The following is a 14,262-nucleotide window of genomic DNA, read 5'->3' as shown; positions in this document are numbered from 1 at the left end:
GGGCTGGCGGCTTGGGTCTGCCCTGGACGGTTAGCTGTGCGTGTCCCCTGAATGCTGCCAGTCCCCAGGGGGCATTGAAGCTTAATCTCTAAGAAAAATCCTTGTCCGCCTTGTACTGCTCGCACACGAACCATTCATATGAGCCATGACCCGGGTCCCTTTCTTTTGCAACAGCTGCTCGTCCTTTTATAACTGCGGATACGAATCTCCATGCGCTTGCCCTAAGCCTAAGCCTCAGCCACAGCCTCTTTGCCAGAGCCTAGCTACCTTACCTTAGCTCCAAGAGATACAGCCACCGGTATCCCGCCGAGCACCCGGCGGCCTCGACCCATAGTGCTTCGGTTGCGGGCCCCGCGCGCTCCGCATTCGTTTCTAAGAAGAGCTCAAAGAACGCCTCCGGACGGCATCGTCCCTCCCGAACTTACTCCCTGAGTTCCGACCCCCAACGCCCGCTCTTTCAACCTGCTCGGAGCCCGACGTCACCCGCCCCCGAATCTGTCTTGGTCCCCACCTTTCGGTCATTGAGTCACTGTTCCGGGCTCGGATCCTCTGCCCATCTATCATCCGCCCCGCCGGCTTCTAGAAGACTGTGACCCCCTTGCATCTGAGCCTTTTCCACACCTGACAGAACCACACCCACATCCCGCCGGCCATCATGGAGGCCGAATCGTCTGGAGCAGGCGCTGGAGCAACAGGCCCTGGTTCAAACCCTTCTTCTCTCCCGATCAAACGAGCGGCAAGTTTTTCAAAAATCATGGTCCCTTGACTGGAGTTCATCCAACTAATTCAATATGTAGTGTGACGCTTGCCGTGCTCGTAAGGTACGCAGATGGCCACCCTAGCAACCTCAACCCTTGTTCCCTTTGCACTAGTGTAGCCATAATATGTGTCATGTCACTCGCAGCCATTCATTGGACGCTGTGAGCTGACCTTGTGAATCCCCAGATTCGTTGCGATAGAGAGACCCCCTGCGCCCACTGCCAACACGCCGGCATCGAGTGTAAGAACACCTCGGGCCTGAAGCCAAAGGAGAAGAGAACTCGTATTCTCATCACCCCTCAATAGTATGTGTCCCATCCTTCGCATTGTGAAAAAAACTTCTGTTTTAATAAAATCTATCCTTCAGCGAAAAGAAGATTGATCTTATTGACCGTCGCCTGGACGGCGTCGTACGTCTTCTCGAAGACCTCAAGTTGCAACTCCCCACAGTCGCGACAGCTGCGGCCTCGGCCTCGTCCGCTCCCGCCGCCGCTGCCAAGTCTGGCGCGCTGCCCTCGCAACCCGCTGCCACCTCGACATCGACCCCTGCCAGCCATGTCAACACCGTGCAGCCGACCGGGCCCATGCTTGAGGGCGAATCATCAATGACGGCCCAGTCCATATTTGCTCACGAGTTCCTTCGCAAAACTGTCGGTGACAGCGCATCTGTCCTCGAGATGCGGGAAACCCTCGACGCCCTCCACTCGCTCGTCGAGGGGCTGAAGCAGCAGTCTGCTTCTCATGAACTGACGTATGCTCATGCCAGGCCCGTTCCACGGCCGGCCTTGAGTGAATGGGAAATGCCTCCGGTACAATCTGCAGTCAGTGTCATCCGCGATGCAAAAGGTACGACTTGATTGCCCGGTCTTGTTCTACTGCACCACTAACGTGTCACCTTGTACAATAGCTCAACGAGTGCTTGGCGTTCAATGGGTCAACAACTTTTTGCACCCAGACCACTTTGTAGATCTCACGCTCAAAGTATTCTTTGCCCCAACTGAATTTAATGAAGCCGAGTTCATCATCGTCAATGCCGGACTGGAAAGTCTCTACCTGGATATGATCATGACAGGGAAGATCACGGACCAGCAAAAGGAAGAGTACACCAAGATGAGCTCCGTCTGTCGTGATAACCTGGAGACCGCCCTCGCCAATCTCCCCCTACACCTACCAGCAACCATGGACATGATCGTGGCTTTGCTCTTCGGGGTGAGTTGAAACGAAATCTGCTGCATTGTTTGATGGCTTACAAGTTACAGGCGTACCATGCTGTTGAGGTAGCAAAACCATCCCTTGCATGGACACTCAACTGTGCCGCAGCTCAGCTGTGTCAAAGTCTCGGATACCACAGAATAGCTTCTGTAAGGAGCAGCAACAAGGACGACGAAGACTACAAGATCTTTCTGTTCTGGTCCGTGTACTTCGTAGACAAGAGTCTGTCACTCCGTCTTGGCAGGCCGTCGAGCATCCAGGACTACGATGTCACCGTCCCATACCCGTCAAGTTCAAGCAAGATCCACGGGGCGCTCATGAGCTACTTCTGCTTGTGGGTAATCGTCTCGAGCATCCAGGGAAAGACGTATGAGCAGCTCTACAGTCCCGAGGCAATCTCACAGCCAGCGTCCGTCCGTGAAGGTCGCGCTCGGGGCTTGGCTGCCGAGTTACAGCGCGTTACAGAACGCACGCAAGAGACTCACGTAAGTGCGCAAACACAGGTCTGCATATTTCGGTACTGACCAGCTTGGCCAGGCGCAATATCTCCAAGCAGCGATTGAGGCCGTCGGTGAAAACACCATGGATTTCTTCAATGTCTCAGATGAGGTTCTGAGGTTGTCGTTATTGACCATCATCTACCGTGCCGTGCCGTCGCCTCCCGGTTCTCCGACGACATTTAGCACCGAGTGCATCGATGCAGCAAGGGCGACCTTGCAAAGACACCAGGACTGTATGAAGATCATGGCAAAAGACGGCTATTACCTTTTCCCCATGTACATGAACTGGTGAGTATCATGGATTGCACGATTGCGATCACACGACGGTTGTTGACGACTCTCACAGGACAATTCTATTCGCTCCATTCGTCCCGTTCATTGTGATTTTCTGTCAAGTCATGGAGACCAACGACGCAGCGGACCTGGCCCACCTGCAAGCGTTCGTCACATCGATACAGGCCGCCAAGGAGTTCACCGAAGCGTCAGCCAGGCTGTACCGGCTGTTCCACGTGCTGTACAACGTGGCGTTCCGGTACGTTGAGATGCGGAAGGACTCGCAGCAGTCGGAGCAAGTGCAGGCTAGTCAGGAGATGGACAAGTATCTCACGGCGCTCGGGTTCCCACCGGCGGGGCTGACTGGCGGTGGCGGCGATCGGCAGCAAACGGGCGAAGTTGGGAACCCGGAGCAGATGGGGTCGCTGGAGGACGGTATGAACCCCTCTGGGCCGGGCCCGCTCAACCAGATGATGTGGATGGGCAACGCGTCGCAGCTAGAGGACTGGTTTTACAGCAACCAGCAGATGATGGGCCTGGTAGAAGACGACACGTCTTTTTTGCAGTGAAAAATTGCTGAAGGGTCATGGTGCGTCGCGGTTTGCGAGAAAGAGAAAAAAGGCATAAGGGATACTGAAGCCCAAAGGCGCGGAAGGCAAAATATCATGTAGTAGATTCAGGGAAGTAGAAGGGTAGATAATGGAGCTTGAGAGCTTTCGATACGAAGAAAGCATCGCCTCTCACCATGACTAAGACACCACTGGAAGACATCACCCGACCACTGCTGTGCAAGATTAAGAAGGTTGACACTAAATCTGCAACAACCCAGCTGAAGAACGCATCGCTGCTTCTCCAACTCAGATGTCGCAGTTCCATTGGCTGTCCTCCTGCCGCATCTTGCAACCGCCCGTCTTCAACGAGGAAAAGCCCGAGCTAGCCGACGCAAGTTTTCCTTTTGTCTGCGCAGCTGCATGCATGTACAGAATGTTCTCAGGCATAACACATGTGGCGGAAGTCGTCATCAGGCTGGCTAAATTGGAGTCGAGATGACACCCTGACAAGCACGAGCTGCTGTCAAGGCGCTCTGTTGAAGTCAACCTGTAAAGTTTGCTTTTGAGATCTGAGTCCATTCATCAAGCCTACGCTAGGTACCTATGTTCCAGAAATACGAAGAGATTCGGGATAACTGGAGTTGGATCACGGGGAGGGAGCACGGAAGATGCGGATACCCACGGATACAGGGGACAGACTGCTGCAGCTTCTCCGCATCACGGCAGCAAACACGGGTCAAGATGAGGCCAGGGATTCTATGTCGCAGCCCGTGCGGCATGATGACCCATGACTCCGTCTCCCGTCGTATTGGCTTGAGACGAATGCTCTGGTATGCGTACAGTGTATACTGGCTGATGGCGGTGCTCGAGGAGAGCTTTATCGGGCTTATCGACGGCTTATCAGATGCTTGGATAGCGGGGAAAAGAGCCGTGCTGCCATGTTTTAGCGCCATGTTTGGTATCCACGGCCCCACCCCCGCACTGGAGAAGCGGGTGAGCGGGTCCAGGGCGCAATCGAGGTAACTTCTTCCCATGCACGGAGGCATGCAGCAGGCCACTTCCTCCAGCAGCTCACACCATCAACCCCTGAAGCTCATACGTACCACACGCGAACAGTCGTACGCGCACACCATCTCCCTCTCTACCTCCAACTGTTCGTCTACGGTTACCCTCGCGGAAGATCCGCACCCGCGTCTTCTTGAATCCGGTTACTTTACCCATGTGGCTGTGAATCAGAGTAAGCAGAGCTTGGAGCGGGGTGGCCACCTTGGCGGCTACCCCAAGCACCAGACTCAAACAGTGATTGGAGGAGCTTGGAGCTCTTCCTGCGACATCTGCGACACACTTGGCCGATTCTGCGCTCCCGCCTGAGGGGCACAATGGAAGCGGGAACGGGAGTGAACAAGGATCCGGATGCGCGGAGAAGCCAGGAGGAGGACTCGGGAAGGCCAAAGAGGCGATGAGGGCGGAGGAGGGGCATGGACGAGACGCGGGAGAATAACGTGACACGGTACGAGCCCGTTGTCTGTTCCTTCCTCGGGCGCAAAGTCAATCCCAACCCTAACCTTTTCTTTCTCTTCTTCTTCGTGTCTTCTCTTTTCCCTTTCTACAACACTATAGCAGCTCCGCATTCGTATAGACACCAATACGTGCCCTGCGCCGTCTGTCCTGTCTGTCGATCAATCGGCAGTGACGACGACAGATGAGAATCCGCGCTGCCTGATCGCCTCGTCGCCCCGGCCTCGCTAGCCTGGATGCTCGAAGCCTACTCGCAACGATGGTGAACCTATCCGTCTTGCGGCCAGTTCTGGCCACCAACCTCTGCTCATCCCGCGCTTCCGGGCGGCTCGTCCCTCGCTCGTGGCCGGTCGGTCTAGGTAAGCCAGCTTCCCCCGGCACTAGACAACGAGCGAACTCAATTGCTTCCTGCTGGATGCTGATTACCCCGCATCAGAAGTCGCACCGGCTACTCTGGCCATTGAAGGCCAGCGCAAATGGAATTGCATACATGCGCGAGCTCGCCAGACGACGGCCCTCGTCCCGGCCGTCTCGAGGCCTCTGCAGCTCGTTCGCCGTGCTTCCGTAGTCTCCGGACCTGTCACCACCGCGCCCTACTCCACGGTCGTGGAGCCCCCGTCTGTCCCGTACGCCAACCTTGCTGTTGGCGTCCCCAAGGAGATCTATCCCAATGAGCGTCGCGTCGCGTTAACACCCCAGAATGTAGCTTTGCTGCTCAAAAAGGGCTTCTCCAAAGTCCTTGTAGAGCAAGGCGCTGGAGCCGCGGCCGACTTCCCGGACGCCGCCTACGAAACTGCCGGCGCAACGCTTGTTGACAGCGCCGAGAACGTCTGGTCCGGCTCCGACATTGTTCTCAAGGTCCGCGGGCCAATTCCCGCCGAGATTGAGCTCATGAAAGAGAAGCAGACTGTCATCTCCTTTCTGCAGCCTGCGCAAAACAAGCCACTCGTAGAGAAGCTCGCGGCGCAGAAGGCCACCTCTTTTGCCATGGACCAGATTCCCCGGATTTCCCGTGCCCAGGTGTTTGACGCCCTTAGCTCTATGGCTAACATTGCTGGATACAAGGCTGTTCTTGAGGCTTCCAACAATTTTGGTCGCTTCTTGACCGGCCAGGTTACCGCCGCCGGCAAGGTTCCTCCTTGCAAAGTACTTGTCATTGGCGCTGGTGTTGCTGGACTAAGCTCAATCGCAACCGCTAGAAGACTCGGCGCGATCGTGCGAGGCTTTGATACACGTCCCGCGGCTCGAGAGCAGGTTCAGTCGCTAGGCGCCGAGTTCATCGAGGTCGACATCAAGGAAGACGGCTCCGGAGCTGGCGGATACGCCAAGGAGATGTCCAAGGAGTTCATCGAAGCCGAGATGAAGCTGTTCACTGAACAAGCCCGCGAGGTCGACATCATCATCACCACTGCTCTGATTCCTGGAAAGCCGGCGCCTAAGCTCATTACGAAGTCCATGCTAGAGATCATGAAGCCCGGCTCGGTCGTCGTCGACTTGGCGGCTGAGGCAGGCGGAAACTGCGAGAAGACCAAGCCTGGAGAGCTCTACGTTTACAAGGACGTCAAGATCATTGGTAGGCGCTAAGACATCCCTTGGCTAACAATGACTGATTAACACTCTTCCAGGCTACACCGATTTGCCTTCACGACTGCCCACGCAATCCTCAACCCTGTACTCCAATAACATCACCAAGTTCCTAATGTCCATGGCTCCTAAGGAGAAGCAGTTCGGAATCGACCTGTCTGATGAGGTTGTCCGAGGAGCGATCGTCACTCAAAATGGAGACATCATCCCACCAGCTCCTCGCAAGGCTCCTCCAACAGCTCCAGCTCCGCCTCCGACTCCTACCGCTGCCGCCGAGGCTGAAGTCGTCGCATTAACGCCCTTCCAGAAGACTTCACGCGAAGTTGCGACCGTCACCGCCGGCATGGGAACTGCGCTTGCGCTGGGAAAGATGACTGACGCTTTGTTCATGGGTAACGCCTTTACTTTCGCCCTCGCCTCTCTGATCGGCTATCGTGTCGTATGGGGGATTCAGGCGAGCCTTCACAGCCCATTAATGTCCGTTACAAATGCAATTTCTGGTAAGTGTTTCTATCACGGCAACGGGCGCGAAGATGGCGATCAGTGTGATGATGATGGAATATCTGACCTGAGTTGCCCTGCGCGCGGAGAAGCTGGAGAAGGGTCTGTGGGCCCCGGCCCGTGGCGCACAGACCCCTCCGGCACCTGTTCACAGGTGCCGCCACTGCTTCCCTGAAATCGCAAGAATCACTGTACAGAACTAACAATTGCCAGGAATGGTTGGAATTGGCGGCCTCTTCATTCTGGGTGGTGGCTATGTTCCTCAGACGATCCCTCAAGTTCTCGGCGCGCTCTCTGTTCTCCTGGCCTTCGTGAACGTGTCTGGCGGTTTCGTCATCACGAAGCGAATGCTGGACATGTTCAAGCGACCGACTGACCCACCGGAATACCCATGGCTTTATGCCATCCCCGCGGCCTTGTTTGGCGGAGGATATATTGCTGCAGCAGCCACCGGAACTGCAGGCCTAGTTCAGGGAGGGTATTTAATCAGCTCTATGCTCTGCATCAGCTCCCTCTCCAGCCTGGCATCTCAGTCCACAGCTCGCATGGGTAACATGCTGGGCATGCTCGGAGTTGGCTCCGGTGTGCTGGCCTCTCTTCTGGCTGTCGGCTTCTCCCCTGAGGTACTAACTCAGTTTGGTGCTCTGGCCGCTCTCGGAGGTATTGCCGGTCTTCTTATCGGCAAGCGGATCACCCCTACGGACCTTCCTCAGACCGTTGCCGCCCTCCACTCCGTGGTTGGTCTGGCAGCTGTATTGACTTCTATCGGAAGTGTCATGGCGCATATTGATGACATTTCAACGCTCCATATGGTTACTGGCTACTTAGGAGTCCTCATAGGTGGCATTACCTTCACTGGATCCATTGTCGCATTCCTCAAGCTGGCCGGTAGGATGTCTTCAAAGCCGCTCATGCTACCCGGGAGACATGTCTTAAACTCTGGCATGCTCACAGCTAATATTGCTACCATGGGTGCCTTCGTGACGATGGCGCCCGGCTCACCCATGATTGCCGCCGCAGCTCTGTCAGCAAACACCATCCTGTCTTTCATCAAGGGCTATACCACAACGGCTGCGATTGGAGGCGCAGATATGCCTGTCGTCATCACAGTGCTGAACGCGTACTCTGGCTTCGCTCTTGTGGCAGAAGGCTTCATGCTGGATAACCCGCTTCTAACTACAGTAGGAGCTCTCATCGGCGTATCTGGTTCCATTCTATCGTACATTATGTGCGTGGCTATGAATCGATCGCTGACAAACGTCTTATTTGGTGGTATATCGGCACCGCAGCAATCTGACTACAAGATAGAGGGAGCGATAACGCAAACAAACGTGGAAGACACGGCTGAAGCTCTCGTCAACGCCGAAAATGTCATCATAGTAGTGGGCTACGGTATGGCTGTGGCTAAGGCGCAGTACGCCATCAGCGAAATCACGAGCATGCTGCGAGCAAAGAACATCAACGTCCGCTTCGCCATTCACCCGGTGGCTGGCCGCATGCCCGGTCAGTGCAACGTCCTGCTCGCAGAAGCGAGCGTGCCCTACGATATCGTCTTGGAGATGGACGAGATCAATGACGACTTCAACGACACTGATGTGACGCTTGTCATTGGTGCCAACGATACCGTCAACCCCATCGCCTTGGAGCCTGGTAGCCCTATTGCCGGTATGCCCGTGCTGCAAGCGTGGAAGAGCAAGCAAGTCATCGTAATGAAGCGAGGCATGGCTAGCGGATACGGTAAGCTCATCGCTGTGAAGTTCTGACATCGAGCAAGCGAATGCTGACATGGTATAGCCGACGTACCCAATCCAATGTTCTACATGCCTGGAACACGCATGTTGTTTGGAGATGCTAAAGTTACTTGCGATGGTATGTCATTCCGTTGATTCGAAGTTTAAATACTGACTGTTATTTTCACAGCAATCAAAGCAGCTGTCGAGGCCCGAGCATAGAGTCTTAGAGAGATCTCCTTTACGCACGTCGATCCTCGGTGGTATATCTGAGTTTGGGGAGCATCTTTATTAGAGGCATTGCATCTACAAGGAGCTCTCTCATGTTTTCTTTGTGTGTTTGATCTAGTTGATTTGCTGTACATACCGACGAGGGACGGCAGTGTTGAAATCTATGCAATATATTTCTTTTTGGTGACGAAGCAAAATGCAGCCAGTCGGCTTGCTATTTACCTTGGTCCCCGTTATTTAACACTTTTCGAGTAAAAGACAAGCTAGGATCTCCGTCGCTGTAGTAGCAGAAGTGTGAATGTTTATGTCCATTTCATTGGTAGCCATGGCCTCGGGCCGACCAGATTAAGCTGCATCCAAGTCCGTGCTTGGTGTACCTATTCAGGTAAGAGGTCGTCCGCAGGTCTGCACTTCCCCATAACCGACCCAGTATCATTCCATCGACTTATTGTAGTCTTGGTTTGTCGACGATAAGTGATCGTCGTTGTTTTCCCTTTAAACAATTGTTCATCGGGACTTTTGACATGCATGGCCACAGTCGCCATTGCCCTGGACCTGGAACATCGAGTTTTAAACTTTTTTTTAATTACGAGCACGCCTATTTTTCCTGCGCCTGGGCGGCTACATTCCTGTGTACCTGAATATTCATATTACGGACGATGACAACGACAACGACAACGACAATGACAGCGATAACAACGATAGCGACGACAGTAACAATGACGACAATAACAACGACAGTAGTAGCAACGAAGACGACGACAGTAAAGTAGAGTAAGGTATATAAATAACCACAGGAAAAATGGGCCGTCACTTTTTTTCTACTTGACGCCCTCATCCTGGTCTGGCTTACTGAGCCATCAATTGAAACTTTGGCAAAGAACAGTCATGATTGTAACCATGCACCTCTTGCAAATATGTGCCTTGGAAATTCCTTAGGAAACTCTCGTGCGAGTCAAAAGTCGGTAGTCTTCAACCGGCCACAACGCTTGAACGCCAAGCAAAGCTTCTCTATTGCTTGGCAGTTAATGTTTGCTGACCATATCGGAGCTCATCCAGTCCAGTCTTGGCACTGAAGAACGCGCACGTCTGTGCAGTTCCAAGTCACTGGCTTGAGTGCGGAATAATCCAGGTACGTACATTTAGAATCCTCGTCATGGATCACCTTGAATCCTTCAAATGGTCTTTCAAGATTACGATTTCCGTCCAAAAGTCTCTCATATAAGTGGTGAGTGACCCCCGCAACGGACCCTGGTCCTCGACTTACACCGTCATCAGCCAATCAGAAGCGCCAATTCGCCCACGAGGTCAAGCTCAACGGCCATGGTTAGACCCTCCCGGAGCAACCGCTCACGACTCCCACGCTGTGCCATCTTGGATCACTTTATCGATTCCCCACGAACCGATGAAAAGCAACCGTATCGGCGAATCACGACATACACCGGGCACACCAGAAGCTTTAAAGGCACAATGCCCGTCCTTGACCTGCAGTGCCAAGCCTACGCCACATGACGCCGTTCATCTCTTCTTCCTCTGGAACCCCAGGCGTCCAGGCTTCATCCCCCAATTCAAAGACCGACGATACAGCTTCCTCTTGCTGTCCCTGGCATCATCTCCGCCCGCTACGCTTGACAAGAGGCTTGGCAATAACAAACCGAGATGCCGACCGCTCAGCTCGGCGCAACACGTGCCTCTTCTGCCCAAGATGAGCCGTGAAGTTGCATCCTGCTTCGTTCGACCCAAGACACCGTCACCGTACGCCGTCATGATGTCGGCCCATCCGCCTGCCTGACGGCCAATCGCGTGTTGATGTTGTGGCCCGGGCGACGGAATCCTACCTAACGCGTTGGTCGAAAGTTCCTCAGCTAGGATTGCAACGCGGCGCAATCTGCACCTTCTCATCCCGGCTATTACGGTGCTTGGCCCGCGAATGCGAGGATCCGCGAACCAACAGAAGTATGCTGTCATGCAGTGGGAACATGGCTCTGGGACTGGACGGACTACAGCTTCGGCGGGGGTGATCCCTCCCAGAAAATCAATTGACATGGGATGACTTTTTTCTTCTGCGATGCTGCAGGAGGGTATATAAGCTCTCGAGCTGCAGCAAGCTTTCCCCGAGCTTGGATCTTCTGTTCACGCTTCACCGTCTCTGTCCCGACTCCCATTGACAGCGGATCAACATGATGGCAAAGCTCAGCCCCCTCGCAGTCCTGGCTGCCTCGCTGTCCCTCGTGTCGGCGCAGACCTACCAGCGACTCGGCACCTGCCCTGATCTCGGCTGCGTCCTCCCGCCCGACCAGTCCGATTTCCTGCCCGGCCAGCTCTTTGACCTCCGTGTCGAGGTCCATGCGCCTGTCAACGGCTCCGAGGCCTTCAACAACGGTGTCCCCGACGAGGCCTTCTCCGTCAGCATCTCCAAGGAGGGCGGCGCCGCCAAGGGCCTGACCGAGTTCTTCGGCCTCGACGAGCCTGAGCTCGAGAAGTGGTCTTTCGGTTGGTACGAGGACCTCTTCGCCGAGGACGCGAAGCAGAAAAGCGTGGTGAACGTGGCTTCCAAGATCTGGCGCCACATCGCCTTGTACGAGCCCGGCAACTACGTGGTTACCCTCAAGTACTACGATGGCAAGACGACCACCGCCAACTGGGTTGTGCGACCCCTGGCGACTGAGAAGAAGGCTAAGAACGTCATCTTCTTCATCGGTGAGTAGATTGATTGCAAATGACTTGATATCGTACTAAACAATGGCTTTATAGGTGACGGTATGACTACCAACATGGTCACTGCCGCCCGTCTTCTCGGCCACAAGAGCATCAACGGAAAGTACCAGTCCAGCCTGGCTCTCGACAAGTTCCCCGTCATTGGTCACCAGATGACGCACTCCATCGACAGCTACATCACCGACTCTGCCAACTCCGCGTCTGCTCTGTATTCTGGCCACAAGAGCACCGTCAACGCCATGGGCGTCTACGCTGACTCTTCCCCGGACGCTTTCGACGACCCCAAGGTTGAGACCATTGTCGAGCTCATCCACCGAATCTGGGGCTCTGCCTGGGGTGCTGTTTCCACCGCTTTCATCGCCGACGCCACTCCAATTGCCTTGACCGCCCACACTCGCTCTCGCAGCTTGTACGGTCCTCTCATCGACCAGGCGCTCAACGGCATCACGAACTACACCTGGACCAAGATGGAGGGTCCCGACGTCTACTTTGGAGGCGGTGCTGAGCAATTCTACGCCGGCAAGGGCTCCTACGAGGGCAAGGACTACTACGAGGAGTTCGCCAAGAAGGGTTACACTGTCGCTCTTAACAAGACCTCCCTCGAGGCCGCCGACTCCAAGCAGAAGACTCTCGGTATCTTCACCCAGTCCAACCTTCCCGTCTGGCTCGACCGCAACGTTCTCACCGAGAACCTGGCCAAGCTTACGAACGATCCTACTGGTAACAAGAGTGCTGCTCTCGATATCCCCGGCTTGAAGGAAATGACCCTCAAGGCTGTTGATATTCTCCACAACCGCGGCGGAGAGGATGGTTTCTTCCTCATGTCTGAGGCCGCTTCCATCGATAAGCAGATGCACTCTCTTGACTACGACCGTGCCCTTGGTGACCTTCTTGAGCTTGACGACACTGTCAAGGCTACCATCGAGAAGCTCGAGGAGCTCGGAATCCTCGAGGAGACCCTGGTCGTTGTGTCCTCTGACCACGGCCACGGCTTTGAGTAAGTCAAATCCTACCACTCTTCAAAGATCAACACTAACAGAAGACAGCGTTTTCGGAAGCGCCGACACCAAGTACCTCGCCGAGCAGCAGGACGACCGCACCAAGCGCAAGGCCGTCGGCACCTACGCCCAGTCCGGTCTCTCCCAGTACACCGTCGAGCAGCCCGGCATCAGCTACAACACCGGCCCCAACTTCCCCCTCAACTGGAACCCCCGCTACGCCATCGCCGCCGGCGTCGGCGCCAGCCCCGACCGCCGCGAGGACTTCGCCCTGCACGAGTCCGCCCGCACCCCTGCCGTCGCCGCTACCAACACCTCCGACTACTACGTCAACCCCAAGGACGCCGCCGACGGCTTCGTCGTCAACGGCACCATCCCCACCAACGAGGCCCAGGGCGTCCACTCGCTCACCGACGTCGCCGTCTGGGCCCGCGGCCCCTGCCAGGAGACCTTTGGTGGTACTTACAACAACATCGACATCTTCTACAAGATGGCCAACTGCCTCGGTCTCGCTCAGCCGCGCAACGCCACTGGCTGCGGCGGTGTTCGCCGCAGGAGGGCGGTCAACCTCCACGCCTGAGTGTGACCTGGTGCAGGTATCTATGCTTGGTTGTAGATGTAGCGAGATGTAAAAGCATGGGTGGCGTTGAGAGGTCGTGTTTGGAGCGAAAAGTAGTAGACTGTTTACGAAGTATAAAGTCTTGAAAATAATGAATACACTTAATATTAAAGACGTTTCAGCCTATTGCAAAGTGACTCTGATCACGGCTCCGTAGTAGCGTGAGACCATCGTCGTCTGGACGAGACCGCCTAATTTTCCTGTGCATGTGCGGCTATATTTCCTATGTATTTGATTACTCCTACTAAACACAGAAGTAGAAGTAATGATGGTAGTAGTAATAGCGATGATAACGAGGACGAGGATGATAACGATAATAACAACGACAAGGACGACGACGACGATAACGATAATAACGAGGATGAGGGCAGCAGCAATAACAACGACGACGAGGACAGCGGGGACGATGAGGACGACGAAAGTAGTAACAACGACGGTAGTAGCGATAACGGCGATGTTAGCAACGACGATAGTAAGGCAGAGTATATTACCGCAGGGAAAGTAGTTGAACAAGCTCTGGGTACCTATTTTCAGATTCTTTCAGGGCCCACCGACGTCACTGTGGCACATAACGAACAGGAGATGGGATGAACAGTTGCTTACTAGGTAGTTTTGTGAATGATGAAGAGAGACAATCTACTTCATTGCCGCTTTTGCCCCATCTGTGACACTTTCAGACGTCTTTTACCCGTATGACTGACGAGAGTGCATTTGTTCTGGAGGTCTAGGCTCAGACCCAGCTCTTTACCTGAACTCCCGAACCCCACGCAAACCCCTTTTCTGGGGGGTAGATACGTAGAATCAGGGGAACCATTATACTTGATTGTGTTTGAAACTTCTTCACTTGAGAATACAGCTCCGCTGGGAACCGCCTCTTAGTCCCCTGAGAGGGGTCGAGGAGGGGGCCATAATCAAGCCAGGGTAAGGGGAGTTCGTCCCTGGCAGTCATTGAGTCCCTTCGTCCGGGCATTATCCTGGCGTAGGGGCTTCCAGCATCTTTTAAAGTATCAACAAGCTGTCCGATAGATTGATCGTTGCTGTCAACTGACAGATCTTTATCAAGCATCA

At 54.6% G+C, this 14,262-nt stretch overlaps 3 protein-coding genes across 3 annotated transcripts; all 3 read left to right on the top strand.

Moving 5' to 3' along the window:
- Nucleotides 1-655: 655 nt before the first annotated feature.
- On the top strand, nucleotides 656-3,313 carry GCG54_00000856 (uncharacterized protein; the record flags this gene model as incomplete). The annotated part of the gene is made up of 8 exons (XM_045400988.1): nucleotides 656-669; nucleotides 798-856; nucleotides 926-1,064; nucleotides 1,127-1,605; nucleotides 1,667-1,968; nucleotides 2,019-2,456; nucleotides 2,509-2,759; nucleotides 2,818-3,313. 8 exons carry the CDS (start codon nucleotides 656-658, stop codon nucleotides 3,311-3,313), a joined length of 2,178 nt encoding a protein of 725 aa, XP_045263661.1.
- Nucleotides 3,314-5,072: 1,759 nt separating this feature from the next.
- On the top strand, nucleotides 5,073-8,850 carry GCG54_00000855 (NAD(P) transhydrogenase; the record flags this gene model as incomplete). Its single annotated transcript, XM_045400987.1, has 6 exons — nucleotides 5,073-5,172; nucleotides 5,250-6,386; nucleotides 6,439-6,897; nucleotides 7,112-8,635; nucleotides 8,693-8,767; nucleotides 8,819-8,850. The coding sequence occupies 6 exons, from the start codon at nucleotides 5,073-5,075 to the stop codon at nucleotides 8,848-8,850; spliced, it is 3,327 nt and encodes a 1,108-aa protein (XP_045263660.1).
- A 2,189-nt stretch (nucleotides 8,851-11,039) lies between these two features.
- Nucleotides 11,040-13,155, top strand: GCG54_00000854 (Alkaline phosphatase 4; the record flags this gene model as incomplete). Its single annotated transcript, XM_045400986.1, has 3 exons — nucleotides 11,040-11,559; nucleotides 11,614-12,574; nucleotides 12,624-13,155. 3 exons carry the CDS (start codon nucleotides 11,040-11,042, stop codon nucleotides 13,153-13,155), a joined length of 2,013 nt encoding a protein of 670 aa, XP_045263659.1.
- Nucleotides 13,156-14,262: the final 1,107 nt, after the last annotated feature.

Source organism: Colletotrichum gloeosporioides (genome assembly GCF_011800055.1).
Source record: "Colletotrichum gloeosporioides strain Lc1 chromosome Unknown consensus_50, whole genome shotgun sequence".
Lineage (NCBI taxonomy): Eukaryota > Fungi > Ascomycota > Sordariomycetes > Glomerellales > Glomerellaceae > Colletotrichum > Colletotrichum gloeosporioides.
The sequence above is the reverse complement of the archived record's forward strand: the minus strand, read 5'-3'. Positions and strand labels throughout refer to the sequence as shown.